The sequence below is a fragment of the Salmo salar genome, chromosome 06 (genome assembly GCF_965601325.2).
Source record: "Salmo salar chromosome 06, fSalSal1, whole genome shotgun sequence".
Lineage (NCBI taxonomy): Eukaryota > Metazoa > Chordata > Actinopteri > Salmoniformes > Salmonidae > Salmo > Salmo salar.
Genome location: NC_138296.1, coordinates 36,599,462 through 36,621,684, shown reverse-complemented (window position 1 = coordinate 36,621,684; position 22,223 = coordinate 36,599,462). Strand labels below are relative to the sequence as shown.

Sequence of the window (22,223 nt, the reverse complement as noted above, 5' to 3'; positions counted from 1 at the left end):
CCCAAATGTCTATCCCTTGCTCTCTTATCGCATCCTTTCTTTCCCACCTTTCCTCTTCCCCTCAGTGCTCTGATTGCGGAGGAGAAAAGGAGACTGGAGGCTCGTATCGCACAGCTGGAGGAGGAGCTGGAGGAGGAGCAGTGTAACACTGAGCTGGTCAACGATAGGCTGAAGAGAGCTCTGCTGCAGGTAGGACAGCCAAGGACGGCAATTGACTTTCATGCCCCATGTGTACAGACTGGGATAGTGTACTTCTAATGATAAGGTGGGTCAGGCAGTTTAACCCCCTGTCTCTGTCAGACTGACCAGATGACTGTGGAGCTGACGGCAGAGCGCAGTACCTCCCAGCGCCTGGAGGGGGCCCGCTCCCAGCTGGAGCGCCAGAACAAGGAGCTGAAGCTGAAGCTGCAGGAGCTGGAGGGAACCGTCAAGTCCAAGTACAAGGCCACTATTGCCGCCCTGGAGGCCAAGATCGCCCAGCTGGAGGAGCAGGTGGACATCGAGACCAGGTGAGTGGGTCTGAGCCTGACCTTAGACCACCTGATCCTCATTCAGATGCAACAAAAATAACTGAAATTGCAGCATGGGTGAGATCAGATGGTGAAAATCCCACAAGCCATGGAGAAGTTAAGAAGTTTCAGCCTGTCCATGTGACCCAGATGTATGTTTCCACAGAGAGAGGCAGCAGGCGTCCAAGCTGGTGCGCCGCACAGAGAAGAAGCTAAAGGAGGTCGTCCTCGCGGTGGACGACGAGAGACGCAACACAGAGCAGTACAAAGACCAGGTCAGGGCTCGGAAAACAAGTTTCAACACAAGCCCAACAGCTTTACACCTGCAAACTTAGTCTCTATTTTGAATATATGTGAATGATTTAATGGAGTACATTTATGTAAAGCTTTCACACTACATCTCTTTGTACTTTACATTGTCTTGGAACACACCCTATCCACCACCTATATGTAGCATCCACCTTGGTACTTGATGCGCGTGTGTGTGTGTACGCAGTCGGACAAGCTGAACTCTCGTATGAAGCAGCTGAAGAGGCAGCTTGAGGAGTCTGAGGAGGAGGCCCAGAGAGCCAACGCCAACCGCAGGAAACTGCAAAGGGAGCTGGAGGACGCCACCGAGTCAGCCGACGCCATGAACCGCGAGGTCAGCACCCTCAAGAGCAAGCTCAGGTACGTACACCTCCATCACCCAACCGGACTAAATGCTGATGCACTGACTTGGTTGTAAATGAAGCCGTCTGTACTAGCACCCTACACAGCATACTTGCATTTACAATGTATGTTTCAATCACATTCCCTCTGCTACATTACTGATCATATATCCTCAGAGGGCCTCCATTTTTTAACATTTTTTTGGGGCCCTCTAGGACTCTCTTCCATGGTATGTGCTGTGCCCTTGTCACAATCTCTCTGCCCTAATCACTGATCTCTACCGTCTCTGTTCCAGGCGTGGGGACCTCCCCTTCACCATGCGCCGCATTGTCAGCCGCGCAGGCATTGAGAGTGACGAGGAGAGCGAGCCCAAGAGCGAGACCCCTGAGCCCAAGCCTGAATGAACAGCCACAGTGTTCCCTGCTGTCCGTAGGATTGAACTGCAACAGTCATACAACACACACAAACCAACACATACCACTTAAAGTAACGCATGCACTTAGAGGGACACAAACATCATGATACTGTATGATTTTAGAGGCAGTAAATATACTTCACAGCCAAACCTGTGTCTCTTTAATCGGAGACTTGACAATCTATGTACACTTATATTCCATACAAGCCAATACAACAGTACTTCAGACAATCACCATACTGACATAACTCATACAAACTTGTGGGCCAATTTTTTTTTTCTCCTGCTTCATTCTCTGGGAAAAAAATGAATGATATTTTTGTAAGGAAACATTCCATTAGAAATAGTCTTTTTTTTGGGATCTTTTTCTAACTGAAACAAGAACGAATGAAATGAATATAAATAAATGAAGAAGGATTACTCGAAAGGGGACCAAAGTAATATCGCTATCTATAGATTTGTATTTTATGCTAAAGTTTTTATAATGGTTAAGTATGAAAGTACTACACGTCTATTATGGCTCTCGCTCGCTCTCACCTCAGTTTATAATGGAGGTTTATGTGCTCAATTGTACCGTATTAATTTAGCTGCGGATAGTACTTAAAACATGAATATGCTTTTGGGCTTAAGAAAACGATACATCTATAGACACACACAAAGCGCACACACAGAATTAGAGAAACGCACTCATGTACAAACATTTTGATTTGTGCTGATTTGTCTTATTTTTGCACTGAGATGTATGACTGGATTAGAAATGATAGACCACTGCATCGGTGCATTAAATTGAAGACATTGATAGACAGCAGATGCACCTCAAACAAGAAAAGACAAATTCAGAGTAACTGCAGGCTCATGTATTCATGCCAACACACACTAAAGCCTTACAGTCAAATTCTACTGTTCAAGGTTGTTTTTTCCTTGATCCACGTATTGATTTTTTTATATGCATTTCTTTACTACTATCAATGTTTTTATTGATGCGCAGGGTCGACGGTTACGGGGTGGTGGGCTAGTTTATTACTCACGACACGCTGTAGTCTCAGAGCACTGCTTGGTGGGGTATAGGGGTGGTTGAACAGAATAAAGCATGTTGTTGGGATGAGTGGGACGTTGTTACATTTTTGCAGCGCCGTGGTCTAACACATCACATGATATCCTGATGGCATGTTTTTACTTTCTCTGACAGGAAGATGACTCCCTGTTGAAATGCCTGGCCAGGTGTTAATCCCATGTATTTAAGGGATGGGGTGAGGTAGATGAGTGAAGGTGCTTTAGGTCTGGGTGAACTGACCCCTGCAGGCTGTGCTCAGGGTTGCCTTCTTTGCTCACACTGCTGGGAAGTGAGAGGAATTTGTTATTTTTAATGATGGATAACAGACAAAGGATCACTCTCTCGCATTTGGAAGCAAAAAAGAAAAGAATAAAAAGTTATCTCAATTTTGTACTGTTAATTTTCTCTGCGGCTCTGACAAAATGAAATCTTGATGAGTTGTGAATTGTTGGTATTATTGCAATAAAGATGGCTTTCTAAACTGCAACCATTGACTCCTGAGGATTTTTGTCTATTAAAGGGGCAATCAGCAGTTGCTACATTAAAAAAAAAACATTTATTTTACCTATTTATTCTTTAAGAATGTAACTTACGAATTCCTTATGAACTTAGTTCAAAGTAAATGTAAACAAAAAATGGCCTCGAAACATGGTTAAAACTAAAAATGTATCATGGATGGTCAGTCCTTGAATCCGTAGCTTTGTCTATGAATTTGAGTGGTTACATTCCTCCAGCCCCATCCCTCAGCTGTTTACTGAAACGGGCTGGGATTTCGCGTTAATGTTTCTACTGCTGATTGCAGCTTTAAACTGGCAATACACTAGACTATCTGATCTAGTATTATCTTGTAGTCTTTAGTTTTTAGCATCGTGATCTCAGACATGACCACAAGAGGACAGTCATGAATCTGAACAAATCCAAATTGATATGGTTCCCCAGGACAAACGGCATAATAATGAAGCAAGTTTAAACCGGTTTAAACAGAATATTGGACACAAGGATGGACAGATTTAGGTGAGAACTGAATGTCGTTTTTATATTGTACAATATTTCAGCGAATGGCCTTTGCTTGTTAATCATTGTTGAATCAAATAATTACAGATGCCTGTTTCTGTTGATTACATCTTTTGTCCACTCTCCAGTTCAATGCTCTGCCCTATGCATTTATAAATGTGAGTTTCTATTCTCATTGTGCACGTTTTGTAACTAGACTTCGGGTTGTGTTCTCATTCTAATTTAATTGAAATGGTATTAGACGTACAATTTTCGGTAAATGTTTTGTTGGATTGGGAAACGCTTCTGACAACTGTCTGGTTCATGATTGTTAAGGTTTTGTATTAGAGCTTCCTAGTCGTTGATTCTGGTACTTTCAAATTGGAAACTCAGAGCTCATGTTTCCTAGTTCCGACTAGCACGAGAACGAGGCATTAACTCCTAAATTATTTCGTGGGAATCCTGAGATGCATATGGTTCCAAAGATCACTGTAGGCCTCTGTTTATCATGATTGAAAATGATCCAGTGTGAGACCTGTGATAAAGGTTGCTCATATTTGTTAAAATTAACGTATGTTTAACTACCTTGAATGTTTGTCGACATGTACATTCGAGGTTGACATGGGAGTGCAAATTCATTCCTGTACTGTCCTGATTCTGCAACAGTTCCTATAACCCCGGATCATAATCACTCCTGTCCAGTCCAGTGCTAAAATTTAGCTGAATGAGAGTGCAACCAGTCATTTAGTGATGTCTGTGTTACATTAACAAAAGTCATTCATTGTATTAATCTGTTTCAATGTATATAATGTGTGCTGAGTCACTTTGACTCTCTCACAAAATCAGTCACATAGATGTATGCCGATTGAGATGTCTGTCAGTACCCATTTAAAGTAATGTCTTGAAATGACAGAACATATTCCATAAAACATGTATATCAAGATTTAAGGGTCTGGAGTCTGGACACATTATTAAACCCAGTCCTGGACTAAAAAGCACTTTAAAACTTAATTTGGCCACCTGTGCCTCAAAGTATTGAGAGCATGATGCTTCAGGGCCCTCCTCCACATAGACACGCATGTTCACACCACACACACACAGATGTGCACACACATACTCATGAGAAACATGTGCAGCGTGATCAGGGTGTATGTAATGCTAATGTGCTGGGTGGTGATCTTTGATTAGTTAATAAGTAACTGTGTGTCTTAAATGGGAACCATAGTGTGAGTCAGATGATTCCTACATTGGGTCTGTGCTGTGGTGAGCACAGCCCCTCAGTGGATCAGTCAGAGGCAGTGCAGCTCTCCAGTATCTGCCGTAAGGGACACACTGTATCAACATTGCAAAACACCCGTGCTGTAAGTCACAGCCTGTAACATTCTATATCAGTTTTGAAAGGTTATTCTGTCTTATGTAATGGATTGCGCAGCTGAAATGCCCATTCATGAAATCTTCATCTTCTCTGTAATCTCTTGTGCAGGAGCGTTTGGAAAAGTTGAATGGACAGTGGCAGAGTAAGGACTGAGAAAGTGATAAGAAAAGAGGATTTTGATCATACAAGGACATTATTGGATTGGAATTTCTTCTCAACTTTCAAAATAACCATGGAACTGTCTTTGGTGAGTGGGATTTTTTATACATCATTTAGTATTTGATCCATAGTGAAAGTCTGAATGACAATAATTCTAGAGTAACTTCAGTGACTGTTGTACATGTACTGTGAATAGCTGAGTATGTTTTATTGATGTGGTTTCATTGGTCTAAGGGCTTGGATTATAATATTTAATATCTCAGTTAAGATTTCACATGCATTTTATGTCAGGCTGTGATTTTGGATCAGGGTACCCAGGCCTACTTTCTCAATCCAGCCCCTATGTTAATCGCAGTACCATCCTGTGACGTAGTTGATTGACCCAGTTGTCCTTACCCCTCCTCTAACCTGCTGGAAGTTTCAGGTCACTTTCATACTATGCACTTTCTCAGGCTGTTCTAGAATATTCAATGTTTTCTGTGTTTACAAGTTCTCTATTATCCTCTGCCTGAAGTAGGTCAAACTCCCGGGTGCCACCTTAAATCTTCATAGACATGCCAAACAAGTGAGCAAGGCTTTGCCAAGCCTCCACTGTGCCAACACTGCCATTGGTCAACAAGCACTGTTGGTGGGCTGTTGCCATAGCACCCTCAATAAGGGAGGGGCAGGGACATGTTGAGAAAGTGTGGGTTTCAAGTCCCAGTGAAGTAGTACAGGTTGTCAATGTCACATCACAGTACAGGAACTACCAAGTAATTTACCAGAGCTGAGGACATTGAAATGTACTAGAATTCATGCCAAATGATAAGGAAATAAAAACACTTTTACACATAAGTATTAGTTCTAGAGCAGCACATACGCTCTAGAATGTAAACCGTGATAAGTTGTTTTATGGAAGCCAGAACATACAAAACATGCGCATGCGCTCACACACACACACACTGACATTTACAATGTATGACGCATGGCATTTTGCAGAGATGTGCATTAGCTGGAAGCAGAAAGATGAGGGGTAGAGTAGGAGAAGCAGCATTGAGAGGTTGTGTGTGAGAGAGAGTGAAAACATACCCAGTGGATTAAGCTGCTTTGTGAAGGGAAACTGAGGAAAGCTTATAGAGAAGTGAAGAGAAGGATGGAGGCTTTTGCCCTGACAACCCACCACAGTTCATAACAGCTTAGCCAGAGAGGGGAAGAAAACAGGGACAAATGCAGGAAAAACAGGATCAGCCACTGAAAAGTAGCCCGGGGAAGGTAGGGATGTGGGCTGTAGGAGGGATGTGTGTGTTGTTTTGTATATTGTGTGTGTGGTGTCTTATTTCTTTGTCTGTAATGACAGAATGTGAAGATTGGAGTGACTGGGTATGGTGTATATGATGCATTTTCTGCAGCCATCCAGTTCTTTGTTAATGTTTGTGTTGGCAGATTGTTTAGAGAACTAAGCATGCCAATTATGATAATGCATTATAACACATACCTGATGTAGGGTGACACTTGCAGGGTGGGGAATAGTGTCTGTGTTCATGGGTTGGTGCATCTTAGTTTTTCAATGGAGAGTCCTTTGCCCTGTTGCCTGTTCTCTTCGTGGTCCCATGTTAATTTACACACAATTTTTCAATCATTGCTTTGTGTTGTAATCACTCATATTCTTGAGTCTGAATGTTTGTTTTTACTACTTGTGTGGGTATTTATGTAATGTGAATTACTGTAGCAAGTGTATGTGCATTTGTCCTATTTCCCAGGACCCACTCTGCCTGGTGCTTTCCATCGTAAACAGTCATAAGGCCCATCATGCTTTGGGCTCTCACTGAAGAGCGCTCTACCGTGACTGGTGTGTGATCGATGTTATCACTCTCCCTTCCTCCCCTCTCTGCTTGTCTCTCCCTTTAGGCTCACCCGGCTCTCAAAGCCTTTATGTGTGGCTCTCTCAGTGGAACATGCTCCACCCTGCTCTTCCAGCCTCTGGACCTGGTCAAGACCCGCCTGCAGACCCTTCACAGCAACATGCAGCCTGGGTGAGTAGCCTTCAGCTGGCTCAGTCAATACCTCTACAGCGTAGTCCACACACTTCCACATAGTAATCAGGTGAGGTTACGTTTGCAGTAAGTTTTCTGGCTCTAGATTACAGTCTTGTCCTAGACCATGAGACCCACTAGCATTGCATTACTCTATAGACTTGCCTCATTGACTAAGCAATATTGTAGATTGTAGATCTGAACATTGAGAGTCCAAAGAGTCATAAAACTCACGCTGGTTCCACATGGCCTGCATGCTAGTAACAACGCAATGTCACGTCAGCTATTTTGAAATGAAGCGTAGTTGCAACACACTTAAAAATAACTTTTGGGTCGTTTCATAGGACAGTGTGTTAATACGGCTTTCTCTCTCTCTTACGCTCTTTCAGTTCAGCAAGAGTGGGGATGGTGACTGTGTTCTTAAGTGTTGTACGGACAGAGAAGCTCATAGGACTTTGGAAGGGGGTCTCACCAGTAAGTTGGCCTCTCTTTATGATCAGTAATATAAATAGAAACACATCAATTGTGTTGAATCTGTGTGTTGAGTAATTGACTCTGACAGCATGTCTGCTCTGCTTCCTCCTCCAGTCATTTGTGCGGACCATCCCCGGCGTAGGGATCTACTTCAGCACCTACTACTCTCTGAAGCAGCACTACTTCCTGGAGCAGGGCCCCGGGGCCATGGAGTCTGTGCTGCTTGGAGCTGGGGCCAGGACTGTGGCAGGGGTCTGCATGCTGCCTGTCACTGTCATTAAAACTCGCTTTGAGGTATGTTCAGGTAGAGAGACAGAGGGAGGGGCAGGAAGGAAAAGATAAATACTTTTCTATATACTGTATGATTACAGTGACTACATGAGTACTGTTTAATGTGTGGGTGTTTACTGTAGTGTCTGTTGTTGTTTCAGAGTGGCAGGTATAACTATGTGAGCGTGGCAGGGGCTTTGCGCAGTGTGTGTCAAACAGAGGGACCCAGAGCTCTGTTCTCAGGGCTGACCGCCACCCTCCTCAGAGATGCTCCCTTCTCAGGCCTCTATGTCATGTTCTACAGCCAGGGCAAGAACACTCTGCCACAGGGTCTGTATCAGGACACCGGACACACACCACACTAATGCTCAACACTAGTATTTGTTTCACTAGTGTGCGATCACTTTGAAGTGTCAGTATGGGGACGCCGATGACATAAACATAGAGCAGTAGTATTGGTTACACTAGTAGCCACATTTGATAACTTTGACGTATCTGTCTCAATGTTAATTGTTTGGTGTGGAGTGGAATTTATAGTGTCTCTCTGTTTCTTCCTCCCAGAGATAAGCGCGTCTCCCTACGCGCCCCTGGCTAACTTCAGCTGTGGGATTCTGGCCGGGGTCCTGGCTTCCCTGGTCACCCAGCCAGCTGACGTGGTCAAAACCCACGTCCAAGTCAGCCCACATCTGTACAAGAGGACTGCAGACGCTGTGCGATACATTTACAATGTAACTATCTCTCTGGGTGTTTTATTGAACACAGCGTTGTTACTATGCTTAGGGCAATAGCACTGTTATAATATACTGACATTGTTCTTATGTGGGTCAGGCTAAACTGTTGTCTGTATGTGTTTATATACTTACCTCTAGCCTGCACACAGTGTCACACTCTGTAATAAAACATATGGGTTGATTAATAGTAGTTGACATGTGCCATTCTTTCTCGCCGTCTCTCAGGAGCACGGGTTTCCTGGGTTCTTCCGGGGTGGGGTGCCACGTTCTCTGAGGAGAACGATGATTGCTGCCATGGCATGGACGGTGTATGAACAGCTGATGGCCCGCATGGGCCTCAAGTCCTGAGGAGGGATGACACAAAAGAGGGATGACAAGAAGAAGGGGTGACAAGTCCTGAAGAGAGAGAATGAAATGAGGAACGTGTGTGGACCGAGGAAGAAAGTGAAAGTCAAGTCACCGAGGACAAACCATTACAGTGAGGAGTGCCCTGGAAGGCACTGCTGTGTTTGTGTCTTAAGACTGCCTAGTTGTGAGAGGGTGCCAATGGACTTCTTCACTGACATACAGTATTCTGCCATAACATTATTAACACATTGCAAAGATATGATACCTCAAGGACTGGTATCCATACTTTGACAGAAAGATGGGGACTAGTAGTTTTATTAAAATGTCTGTATATTTGAATGGATTGCAATGGTTTTGCATTGCACAATATTGTCTGTCTTCATTGTATGTGAGGCTACACCAAACAAGACTTTAATTTAATTATTCTACTGGGCTACTTTCAAAATTCTATATTGCACTATAAGTCCCTAACTAGCTACTGGACTCCCAGCCACACTGACTGTTTAAGCTACTCCAGGCTTTAGATATATATCCCACTGTAGAATTCTACAATGTTAGGTACAGTTGAAGTCGGAAGTTTACATACACTTAGGTTGGAGTCATTAAAACTAGTTTTTCAACCACTCCACAAATTTCTTGTTAACAAACTATAGTTTTGGCAAGTCGGTTAGAACATCTTCTTTGTGCATGACACAAGTAATTTTTCCAACAATTGTTTACAGAGATTATTTCACTTATAATTCATTGTATCACAATTCCAGTGGGTCAGAAGTTTACATACAATAATTGTGCCTTTATACAGCTTGGAAAATTCCAGAAAATGATGTCATGGCTTTAGAAGCTTCTGATAGGCTTATTGACATCATTTGAGTCAATTTGAGGTGTACCTGTGGATGTATTTCAAGGCCTACCTTCAAACTCAGTGCCTCTTTGCTTGACATCATGGGAAAATCAAAAGAAATCAGCCAAGACCTCAAAAAAACAATTGTAGACCTCCACAAGTGTGGTTCATCCTTGGGAGCAATTTCCAAACGCCTGAAGGTACCACGTTCATCTGTACAAACAATAGTACGCAAGTATAAATACCATGGGACCACGCAGCCGTCATACCGCTCAAGAAGGAGACGTGTTCTGTCTCCTAGAGATGAACGTACTTTGGTGCGAAAAGTGCAAATCAATCCCAGAACAACAGCAAAGGACCTTGAGAAGATGCTGGAGGAAACGGGTACAAAAGTAACTATATCCACAGTAAAACGAGTCCTATATCAACATAACCTGAAAGGCCGCTCAGCAAGGAAGAAGCCACTGCTCCAATACCGCCATAAAAATGCCTGACTATGGTTTGCAACTGCACATGGGGACAAAGATCGTACTTTTTGGGGAAATGTCCTCCGTTTTGATGAAACAAAAATAGAACTGTTTGGCTTAATGACCATCGTTATGTTTGGAGGAAGAAGGGGGAGGCTTGCAAGCCGAAGAACACCATCCCAACCGTGAAGCACGGGGGTGGCAGCATCATATTGTGGGGGTGCTTTGCTGCAGGAGGGACTAGTGCACTTCACAAAATAGATGGCATGAGACAGGAAAATGATGTGGATATATTGAAGCAACATCTCAAGACATCAGTCTAGAAGTTAAAGCTTGGTCGCAAATGGGTCTTCCAAATGGACAATGACCCCAAGCATACTTCCAACGTTGTGGCAAAATGGCTTAAGGACAACAAAGTCAAGGTAATGGAGTGGCCATCACAAAGCCCTGACCTCAGACCTATAGAACATTTGTGGGCAGAACTGAGAAAGCGTGTGTGAGCAAGGAGGCCTAGAAACCTGACTCAGTTACACCAGCTCTGTCAGGAAGAATGGGCCAAAATTCACCCAACTTATTGTGGGAAGCATGTGGAAGGCTACCTGAAACATTTGACCGAAGTTAAACAATTTAAAGGCAATGCTACCAAATACTAATTGAGTGTATGTAAACTAATGACCCACTAGGAATGTGATGAAAAAAATAAGGAGGGCAACAACCCAGCAGCAGGACCGCTACCTCCGCCTTTGTGCAAGGAGGAGCAGGAGGAGCACTGCCAGAGCCCTGCAAAATGACCTCCAGCAGGCCACAAATGTGGCTGTGTCTGCTCAAACGGTCAGAAACAGACTCCATGAGGGTGGTATGAGGGCCCGACGTCCACAGGTGGGGGTTGTGCTTACAGCCCAACACCGTGCAGGACGTTTGGCATTTGCCAGAGAACACCAAGATTGGCAAATTCACCACTGGCGCCCTGTGCTCTTCACAGATGAAAGCAGGGTCACACTGAGCACGTGACAGACGTGACAGAGTCTGGAGACGCCGTGGAGAACGTTCTGCTGCCTGCAACATCCTCCAGCATGACCGGTTTGGTGGTGGGTCAGTCATGGTGTGGGGTGGCATTTCTTTGGGGGGCCGCACAGCCCTCCATGTGCTCGCCAGTGGTAGCCTGACTGCCATTAGGTACCGAGATGAGATCCTCAGATCCCTTGTGAGACCATATGCTGGTGCGGTTGGCCCTGGGTTCCTCCTAATGCAAGACAATGCTAGACCTCGTGGTTGGAGTGTGTCAGCAGTTCCTGCAAGAGGAAGGCATTGATGCTATGGACTGGCCCGCCCGTTCCCCAGACCTGAATCCAATTGAGCACATCTGGGACATCATGTCTCGCTCCATCCACCAACGCCACGTTGCACCACAGACTGTCCAGGAGTTGGCGGATGCTTTAGTCCAGGTCTGGGAGGAGATCCCTCAGGAGACCATCCGCCACCTCATCAGGAGCATGCCCAGGCATTGTAGGGAGGTCATACAGGCACGTGGAGGCCACACACACTACTGAGCCTCATTTTGACTTGTTTTAAGGACATTACATCAAAGTTGGATCAGCCTGTAGTGTGGTTTTCCACTTTAATTTTGAGTGTGACTCATAATCCAGACCTCCATGGGTTGATAAATTGGATTTCCATTGATTATTTTTGTGTGATTTTGTTGTCAGCACATTCAACTATGTAAAGAAAAAAGTATTTAATAAGATTATTTATTTCATTCAGATCTAGGATGTGTTGTTTAAGTGTTCCCTTTATTTTTTTGAGCAGTATATTTAGCTAAAGTGTATGTAAACTTCCGACTTCAACTGTACCTGTTTTCCCTAGAATTTAGCACAACTTGTATCTGTTTGTTTTTAAGTTGAAGGTAAAGATCGCTAATTGCTTAACATACTGATCCTTAGCTGGAAATGCACTTTAACTACTTCCGTAATCTAAAACCCTGGAGTGTCTCATGCCGCAGTGAGTCTGCCTGCCTTCCCTTTGTGCCAAACTATTGCCACTGTTCTAAGATATTATTCTGGTAGAGATGTTGTAACATATAATAAATAAGCTTTGCTTGCTGTCCATTTGAGCTGTACAGTTGATTTGCCTTAAAAGATTATTATAATTGTTAATGTTTTCATATTTGATATAATTTATTATTGTTTATTGTAATGGTGAATAATTATGCTGGTGTGTTGAAGAGAACATTTTACAATTTTTTGGAAGAAAATGTACAAAAGGATCTAAGAATACATGAGTCTGGTAATATTCATTATATAAGGCATTTGCTTTGTGTCTGTCATGCATCCCTTCACACCTCTTTTTCTCCCTTTTCTCTTCCCTTTCTCTCTCTCCACACTCTGTGAAACAACAAAGTGACATGACATTAGTGCCTTGGGGAACCTTTCCACCACTGCAACCCAAGCGTCCTCAGAAGGAAATGAAATAACCCATGACATACTGAATCCTGGCTGAGGCGGTGGTTAGGGGGTCACTGTGAGAGAGACAGGCTGACACGCAGGCAGCTCAGCTTAGTTCATACACATGTTCCAGCAATGCCCGACTTATATGGCCCATAAATCACATGACAGTTGGTCTCAGAGCGTTAATAACTACACCTACAACCCAACATTGCCCTCGTTATTCAAAGAGGTAATATGAAAAGCCCACACAGTACTTGAGAGCAGTGGATGTTTCCAGCACATGGGTCATTCTCAGTTCCAACATTAGTACAGCAATACCGGAGATAGCTTTTATTTTCATTTCACCTTATACACAGCCATTATACCTACCAACAGTAATAGCAGTGCATGATGATAATATGCTTATCACAGAGCTGTCAGACATAAGACTGGGAGAAGGGGGCAGGGTTGTGACACCAAAGGGATAGTTAATGATAAGGAGAGTGAAAGGCAAGAGTCAATCAAAAGTAAGGCATTAGGCTATACTGATCTAAACCAGTTTTCTTCTTGGCTATGTCTGTATTTGATTATTTTTTCATATAGAAACCTTGTACATTAAAACCATGTTATTAGCTAAGTATGCCATATTTCGTATGTTATTAGCTAAGTATGAGTCATATTTAATTGTTTGTGCATTACATGTCTGACTCATGATGTAAAACAAACACTGTTAACCCATTGGAAACCTGTGCAACTTTGTGGTTCTTTTTTTAGCTTAATGACATGACACCCAGTTCCAACCCAATCAGCGGTTCTCATTGGAAACCTTATATCAAGGACTGCAGTGATAGCCTGTGTCACAGTGGCCTTTGCTTTCCAAATTAGATAGGGAACACTGACATATGAAGTGAGTTTGACACAGATTAGGAGTTTATTGAGGTCGTAGATGACGTATGTGTGTAAACTTGCTGTGGAGAATACATAGGTGGTTGCTACTTAAAGTCCCCAGCACTAGACGCATGGAATAATCTACAATCCATGCTTCATCTAGATATGTTAGTGCCACTGAATTCATTTAAAATATTGATGGGAGACTCTGTTACAGAGGAGTGTAAATGCTTTTTTAGACTGGATCACATTGTATTGTATTGTTGTATGTTTTAATTCTGTAATGTATTGATTGTTGCTGCCTTCTTGGCCAGGTTTCCATTGAAAAAAAGACTCTGGTTCTCAGTGGGCTTTTCCTGGTTAAATAAAGGTTAAATAAAATAAAATAAATACATGCACCGCAAATATATTAAGATTGAGCCACTGAAAGGACTTTGAGAACACCCCAGTCTACATATTAACTTAATTATCCTTTTTGTAAGTGGCCTATTCAATAAGTCATAAGTTTGTTATTTTTATTCACTCAGTCACATAACCCCACTTCTCGCAATAACATGTCATACCCTCCACCTGTAATTACCCCATGACCTTGACATTGGTCAAAACATTGCAATGATCTTTTCCAGCACCCAACCCAAGAGATCCAAGCCATCTTGTCTAGCACCCATTCTATCTGAGACAAGTTGGCATTTTGGCAATTTATCTTCTCTTATGAAAAAAAAAACATTTTAAAACATATAGCAAAATCCCTATGTACATGTTGTGATACCTTCACCCGGAACTCCGTATCTCTAGTAAATAAAGTTGCAACACAGGCCACTCTAACCGAGAAGTCAACGTCTCCCCATTTTCTTAATATGGTCTTTCCATCGCATTGTCTTAATATGGTCTTTCCATCGCATTGTCTTAATATGGTATTTCCATCGCATTGTCTTAATATGGGCTCCTCGTCCGACCTCCAGTTACCGGTTTCACCCAACCCATATACGCTGCCACTCTGCTGCTAGTGCGCTGGAGTGTTTGCGCCATCTAGTGAATGAAATATCCAAGTAGACAGTTATTTTTCCAGTCAGCGAAACAACCAATCATGTGCTTTGAAACTTGAGTATATATTTGGCGTAATTTCCTCTTGTCTTCCTCTCTGACGCCGCGTGTTACAGGTTTCGCGTTGTTTTGTGGTGAGTTGTAAGTTACATTTCACGCTTTTTAATGTCAAACGTCACTTAAATAGACGAAGTAATCCGTGACTATGTGCAGAATGTCTCACATTAGACCATCTAGATGTTTGAATTTGAAGGCTTTATATTACTTAAGTTAACACTAACATGTCGAGTAGACACGTGCCTGACATGCTGTTTAACGCACGGTGTCCTGCCAAGCACACTAGCCAGGTCATTTAATTCTAGGCGTGGATGGCCCTATCAACTACAATGTCTGGGCCTGGAATAATTTAATCTTTTTTTTTTATAGAAACTTTTGACTCTTGGTCATTTCTTTTTTTTAATTAAAAAAAAAAAGTTTAGTACTCAAGGCAGGGAAAGTGGTCAAGATGTCCGGAAATCTAGATGTCCTTCAAATGAAGGAGGATGATGTGCTGAAGTTCTTGGCAGCAGGAACCCATCTGGGAGGAACTAACATGGACTTTCAGATGGAACACTACACATACAAGAGGAAGAGTGATGGTGAGTGTTTGGCAGTCCTTAACACCCAAAACACTGGAACAAAACTACTTGTAGTGGTATAAGCCAGTAGTCAACCCACCCAGGTTGTGGAGGGATACTGTTTATGCAGGCTGCTGTTCTGGCACAAGCATGCCTGATTTGTGTTTTTGTTCTGGGTTTCTGTACAGCCAATGTCAGTGTTAATGTATAAAGGGCTTTATAAATACATTTGCTTGATATTCAAGGTCTTGATGAATATTTGAAATGGATGTCTGTTTCAAATGCTTCTGTCCCCTTCAGCTCACAGAACTAGAGTTGATCACTGACTCTTTCTTTCACTAGATGGAACACATTTGGGCAGGGTAAACTGGACACAGATCTGGGTGTACTGACTGCCCCTTGTCCTCAGGTGTGTACATCATCAACCTGAGGAGGACCTGGGAGAAGCTACTGCTGGCAGCCCGTGCCATTGTTGCCATCGAGAACCCAGCTGACGTCTGCGTCATCTCCTCCAGGAACACTGGACAGGTACAGCTCCAACTGGCAGCATAGTGGGCACGGTGAATAATGACTAACTGAATACTTGCTGTGTGTTTACCCATCAATTGGACAGGTTTCTGTATAGATGTGGCTGCATGCGGGCACACAAAGCCTTGCACTGAGGTCGGTGTGCAGGTGTCGAAAGTTTGCTAAAGGGATTGGGCCTGGTTTTTGTTAACAAATACGTTTATTTGTCATGTTCGCCGAATACAACCGGTGTAGGCCTTAGAGTGAAATGCTTACTCAGAGGCCCTAACCAACAGTGCAATTTTTAAGTAAAAAATAGGTGAACAAGGGATAAGTTAAGGAAATAAAAAACCGTGAATAATAACAGTAGCGAGGCTATATACAGGCACAGGTTAGTCGAGCTAATTGAGATAGTAGGTATGGTTAAAGTGACGATGCATATAAACCCAGCAAAAAAAAAATTCTCACTGTCACCTGTTTATTTTCAGCAAACTTAACGTGTAAATATTTGTATGAACATAAGATTCAACAACTGAGACACAAACTGAACAAGTTCCATAGACATGTGACCAACAGAAATTGAATAATGTGTCCCTGAACAGGGGGGGTCAAAATCAAAAGTAAGTCCGTATCTGGTGTGGCCACCAGCTGCATTAAGTACTGAAGTGGACTGCACCAGATTTGCCTGTTTTTGCTGTGAGCTGTTACCCCAGTCTTCAACAAGGCACCTGCGAGTTCCCGGACATTTCTGAGCCCTCAACCTCCAATCCAACAGGTCCCAGACATGCTCAATGGGATTAAGATCCGGGCTCTTCGCTGGCCATGGCAGAACACTGACATTCCTGTCTTGCAGGAAATCACGCACAGAATGAGCAGTATGACTGGTGGCATTTCCATGCTGCAGGGTCATGTCAGGATGAGCCTGCAGGAAGGGTACCACATGAGGGAGGAGGATGTCTTCCCTGTAACGCACAGCGTTGAGATTGCCAGCAATGACGACAAGCACAGTCCGATGATGCTGTGACACACCGCCCAAGACCATGACGGGTCCTCCACCTCCAAATCGATCCCGCTCCAGAGTACAGGCCTCAATGTAACGCTCATTTCTTTGACGATATACGTGACTCTGACTATCACCCCTGGTGAGACAAAACTGCCTTACAACAGGCCTACAAGCCCTCAGTCCAGCCTCTCAGCCTATTGCTGAGAGTCTGAGCACTGATGGAGGGATTGTGGGTTCCTGGTGTAACTCGAGCAGTTGTTGCCATCCTGTACTTGTCCTGCAGATGTGATGTTCGGATGTACCGATCCTGTGCAGGTGTTACACGTGGTCTGCCAATGCGAGGACAATCAGCTGTCCGTGCTGTCATAGACGTCTCACAGTACGGACATTGCAATTTATTTCCCTGGCCACATCTGCAGTCCTCATGCCTCCTTGAAGCATGTTCACGCAGATGAGCAGGGACCCTGGGCATCTTTCGGAGTTTTTCAGTCGGTAGAAAGACCTCTCTAGTGTCCTACATTTTCATAAATGTGACCTTAATTGTCTATCTGTAAGCTGTTAGTGTCTTAATGACTGTTCCACAGGTGCATGTTCATAATTGTTAATGGTTCATTGAACAAGCATGGGGAACGGGCTTTAAACCCTTTACAATGAAGAACTGTGAAGTTGTTTGGATTTTTATGCATCATCTTTGAAAGACAAGGTCCTGAAAAAGGGATGTTTCTTTTTTGTTGAGTTTATGATAAAAAGTAGTGTTAAAGGGGGGGTGGCGGGACATAATGCAGATAGTCCGTGTAGCCAATGTGCAGGGGCACCGGTTAGTCGGGCTAATTGAGGTAGTATGTACATGTAGGTATTAGAGGTCGACCGATTGATTTTTCGATGCCGATTAATCGGCCGTTTTTTATTTGTAATATTGACAATTACAACAATACTGAATGAACACTTAACTTCATATAATACATAAATAAAATCAATTTAGCCTAAAATAAATAATGAAACATGTTCAATTTGGTTTAAATAATGCAAAAACAAAGTGTTGGAGAAGAAAGTAAAAGTGCACTATGTGCCATGTAAAAAAGCTACCGTTTAAGTGCCTCAGAACATGGGAACATAAGAAAGCTGGTGGTTCCTTTTAACATGAGTCTTCAATATTCCCAGTTAAGAAGTTTTAGGTTGTAGTATTATAGGACTATTTCTCTCTACGATTTGTATTTCATATACCTTTGACTATTGGATGTTCTTATAGGCACTTTAGTATTGCCAGTGTAACAGTATAGCTTCCGTCCCTCTCCTCGCTCCTACCTGGGCTCGAACCAGGAACACATCGACAACAGCCACCCTCGAAGCAGCATTACCCATGTAGAGCAAGGGGAACAAGTCTCGGAGCGAGTGACGTTTCAAACGCTATTAGCGCACACCCGCTAACTAGCTAGCCATTTCACATCGGTTACACCAGCCTAATCTTGGGAGTTGACAGGCTTGAAGTCATAAACGGCGCAATGCATTGCGAAGAGCTGCTGGCAAAACGCACAAGTGCTGTTTGAATGAATGCTTACGAGCCTGCTGGTGCCTACCACCGCTCAGTCACTGCTCTATCAAATCATAGACTTAATTATAATATAATAAACACACAAATACGAGCCTTAGGTCATTAATATGGTCGACTCCGGAAACTATCATCTCGAAAACAAAACGTATATTATTTCAGTGAAATACGGAACCGTTCTGTATTTTATCTAACGGGTGGCATTCCGAAGTCTAAATATTCCTGTTACATTGCGCAATCTTCAATGGTATGTCATAATTCGGTATAATTCTGGCAAATTAGTTCGCAACGAGCCAGGCAATGAACGCAAGAGCAGTGACACAATTTCATGTTAGCAGGCAATATTAACTAAATATGCAGGTTTAAAAATATATACTTGTGTATTGATTTTAAAGAAAGGCATTGACGTTTATGGTTAGGTACATTGGTGCAACGACAGCGCTTTTTTCGCAAATGTGCTTGTTAAATTATCTCCCGTTTGTTGTAATAGGCTGTGATTCGATGAGAAATTAACAGGCACCGCATCGATTATATGCAACGCAGGACACGTTTAGATAACTACACATGGTTGATATTACTAGTTTAACTAGTATTATGTTAAGAGTTTTTTTTTATAAGATAAGTTTAATGCTAGCTAGTAACTTACCTTGGCTTCTTGCTGCCCTCGCATAACAGGTAGTCATTCTGCCACGCAGGATCTTCGTGGAGTGCAATGTAAGGCAGGTGGTTAGAGTGTTAGACTAGTAACCAGAAGGTTGCAAAAACGAATCCCCCCTGAACAAGGCAGTTAACCCCTGTTCCTAGGCCGTCATTGAAAATAAGAATGCGTTCTTAATCTGACTTGCCTAGTTAAATAAAGGTGTAAAAAAAATCAGCAAATCGGTGGCCATAAATATAGACTGTTATATAAACTTGATATCGGCCCTAATTAATCGGCCATTCCGATTTAAATCGGTCAACCTCTAGTAGGTATGGTTAAAGTGACTATGCATATATGATAAACAGAGTAGCAGCAGTGTAAAAGAGGGATGGGAGGGGGGGGTTGCAAGTAGTCCGGGTAGCCATTTGATTACCTGTTCAGGAGTCTTATGGCTTGGGGATAAAAAGCTGTTGAGATGCCTTTTTGTCCTAGACTTGGCGCTCCGGTACTGCTTGCCATGCATTAGAGAGAACAGTGACTGGGGTGGGTGGGGTCTTTGACAATTTTTAGGTTCTTCCTCTGACACCACCTGGTATAGTAGTCCTGGATGGCAGGAAGCTTGGCCCCAATGATGTACTACCCTCTGTAGTGCCTTGTGGTCGGAGGCCGAGCAGTTGATATACCATGCAGTGATGCAACCAGTCAGGATGCTCTCGCTGTAACATCAGTAGGGCTTCAGCACAATGATTTTCATTTGATAGTTACCTGAGCCATGTCAATTCTGCATGCTGTCTAGTGCCACTTGCCTTTAAGTTCCAAGGGCAGTGATAGGTGTTACACATGCTGTCTGCAGCTAGGTCGCTAATAACCGTTCATATACATTTTTGTAGAGAGCTGTGCTGAAGTTTGCCTCGGCCACTGGTGCCACCACCTTCCACGGTCGTTTCACCCCCGGAACCTTCACCAATCAGATCCAGGCTGCCTTCAGGGAGCCCCGCCTCCTAATCGTAACGGACCCTCGTGCTGACCACCAGCCCCTGACTGAAGCCTCTTACGTCAACATCCCCACCATTGCCCTGTGCAACACTGACTCCCCACTCAGATATGTCGACATCGCCATCCCCTGCAACAACAAGGTTAGACTGCTTTGCCCTCATACGCTTAACACCTACGTGAGTTTCCTGGTTGGTGTTTGTCTTGCACACCGTTAGAGCCCGGCGCAGTCCTGTCAGTGCGGTGCTGGGTGTAGGATGTGTGCTACAGAAATGCAGTGCCTTTTTTTCTCCCCTTGCTCCATCCGTGTGTAAGAGGGAGGGGGAATTAGGTATAGGCCTTGCTACATATTTCTGTAAAAGACAGGTGTTCTAGTCTCACTGGTGTAGTTGGTCATTGTCTGATCTGTGCTCCAGGGTAACCACTCTGTGGGTCTGATGTGGTGGATGCTGTCCAGGGAGGTGCTGAGGATGAGGGGCACCATCTCCAGGGAGCACCCCTGGGAGGTCATGCCTGATCTCTATTTCTACAGGGACCCTGAGGAGGTAAGACGCAGGCCTTTTAGACACATACTTAAACCATTATATACCAAATTTACTGGTAGGGCAAGCTTACCTTCTCAATAGTAATGGATCTTGCATGTTCTGTTTGCCTTGTTAGCCTGCCACTCATTGTTTCCCTGGCAGATTGAGAAGGAGGAACAGGCTGAGGCTGAGAGAGCTGTTGGAAAGGAGGAGTTCCAGGGAGAGTGGACCGCTCCAGCAGCTGAGTTCACCCAGCCTGAGGTGGTTGACTGGTCTGAGGGAATGGCTGTGCCCTCTGTCCCCATCCAGCAGTTCTCTGCGGGTAAGGATAGTGAAGATGTGGTTTCTGGTTCCACTATGCTGAGACTTGGTTTTAGTTTCTTGACTGATGCACTTGGCAGCATTTTCTAAATCTGATGTTGAGTTGGATGTAAATGACTCTTGGTACTTCAGGACCTATAAAATGTGTTTGTCTGAAAGGTCTCATGTTTAGTTGTAATCCTAATTGAGTTTCCACTTGACTTTCAGCTGCTGCTCCTGCCAAGCCAGCTGCTGAGGGGTTCACTGGTGAGTGTTGTGAGCTTAACATCAGCCTCCCTCTGATGCACCATAATTGTCATCAGTCGGGTTGATTGTTAACCTACTCAAATATACTGAAATTTGTGATTGTTGGAAATGTATTTGCACCTCTTCAATTTTCTTTCTTGCAGAGGACTGGAGTGCCCAGCCAGCCACTGAGGATTGGTCAGCTACCCCTACTGCCCAGGACTCTGAATGGGGTGGGGAGACTGCTGCTTGGTCCTAAGTAATGGTGGCCTGATGTTTGACAGTACAATAAGTAGCTTTTTTGTTGTACAAACTGACCCCTGACAATTTAAACACTACAGTGTAGTAGGCAAATGACCTTAACGGCAGTACTACATGAATATTAACAACTGTTTTATGCTTACATTTCACATTGAAAGAACTTAATAACATTTAATTAGACTGTTGCCTTATGTTGAGCCTTCTTAATGCTGACAAAAGGGGTAAAGCTCTAATTACACTGTTGGGTGATTCTGCCCTGCAAGCTTTCAGAAATAAACTTACTGAAACACCATTTTACCAGTTGTCTATTTGTCTAGAAATATCTCAATGGCTGTGATTGTACTATTCAGGAATTTATATTTTTCTCAGACACCTGTAGACAAATGTAATTTCCATCATGTCATTAGACATCAATTTTAGTTGCAAATGAAATACAATTTAAAACGCTACTTATACATTTTTACATTAACTTGTATGTATTAAGTAATTTAAGGTTTTCATAACTCAACATGATGCCTGAATGTATAATCTTGACTGATGGCTGAAAACATCATGCAAAATAAGATATTTCCATCAAACGTTTGAATTTTGATTTTCCTGTTCAAAAACAAATCATACTCATGTACATCATATGGGTGATGTGGAGATGCCGTATTTGTAAAATAAAAATAAATAATCAACTGTTAAACATAAGACCAAGTTAAACTCCAAGTAGCTGATGGGCTGTGCTTAAGGAAGTAGGCCAGTGTTCTTGAGAGATGGACCCAGATTGCAGAGGGTGACGCAGAATCACCGAAGTGAATTGCCTGGATTTCATTGAATTTACACAGGTAGTTCTCCGCAAAGTCAATATGCATGATCTTCTCTCTGTAGTTTTGTCTTTAAATTTTCTGGGGTATTGGTGTAAAATGTTGTACATGTGTTACCTT

General features: G+C 43.2%; 3 protein-coding genes across 8 annotated transcripts in view; all 3 read left to right on the top strand.

Moving 5' to 3' along the window:
* The window catches only part of LOC100380669 (myosin, heavy chain 9, non-muscle), a 32,478-nt gene extending 29,362 nt beyond the window's left edge, over positions 1-3,116 (top strand). For both annotated transcript variants that reach the window (XM_014203578.3, XM_014203577.3), the window contains 5 exons: positions 66-189; positions 301-509; positions 676-784; positions 1,006-1,178; positions 1,456-3,116. In XM_014203578.3, coding sequence (XP_014059053.2) covers positions 66-189; positions 301-509; positions 676-784; positions 1,006-1,178; positions 1,456-1,564 — 724 coding nt within the window. In that variant the 3' untranslated portion in view covers positions 1,565-3,116. The remainder of the gene's footprint in view (positions 1-65; positions 190-300; positions 510-675; positions 785-1,005; positions 1,179-1,455) is intronic.
* Positions 3,117-3,265: 149 nt separating this feature from the next.
* Positions 3,266-12,407, top strand: LOC106607031 (mitochondrial glycine transporter B). 2 transcript variants are annotated; one of them, XM_014203579.3, is made up of 8 exons: positions 3,266-3,643; positions 5,106-5,244; positions 7,044-7,168; positions 7,558-7,642; positions 7,757-7,936; positions 8,074-8,242; positions 8,474-8,640; positions 8,869-12,407. In XM_014203579.3, the coding sequence occupies exons 2-8, from the start codon at positions 5,125-5,127 to the stop codon at positions 8,989-8,991; spliced, it is 969 nt and encodes a 322-aa protein (XP_014059054.3). In that variant the 5' UTR covers positions 3,266-3,643; positions 5,106-5,124; the 3' UTR covers positions 8,992-12,407. The 2 variants fall into 2 exon arrangements, with proteins under 2 accessions (XP_014059054.3, XP_014059055.3); XM_014203580.3 differs by lacking the exon at positions 3,266-3,643 and adding an exon at positions 3,685-4,983.
* Positions 12,408-14,699: 2,292 nt separating this feature from the next.
* Positions 14,700-21,586, top strand: LOC106607032 (small ribosomal subunit protein uS2-like). 4 transcript variants are annotated; one of them, XM_082976517.1, is made up of 8 exons: positions 14,700-14,788; positions 15,129-15,292; positions 15,681-15,799; positions 19,861-20,106; positions 20,380-20,508; positions 20,650-20,809; positions 21,016-21,054; positions 21,198-21,586. In XM_082976517.1, exons 2-8 carry the CDS (start codon positions 15,160-15,162, stop codon positions 21,290-21,292), a joined length of 921 nt encoding a protein of 306 aa, XP_082832643.1. In that variant the 5' UTR covers positions 14,700-14,788; positions 15,129-15,159; the 3' UTR covers positions 21,293-21,586. The 4 variants fall into 4 exon arrangements, with proteins under 4 accessions (XP_082832643.1, XP_045576292.1, XP_045576293.1 ...); XM_045720336.2 differs by having other exon boundaries at positions 20,624-20,809; XM_045720337.2 differs by having other exon boundaries at positions 14,728-14,795; positions 20,624-20,809.
* The last annotated feature ends 637 nt before the right edge of the window (positions 21,587-22,223 follow it).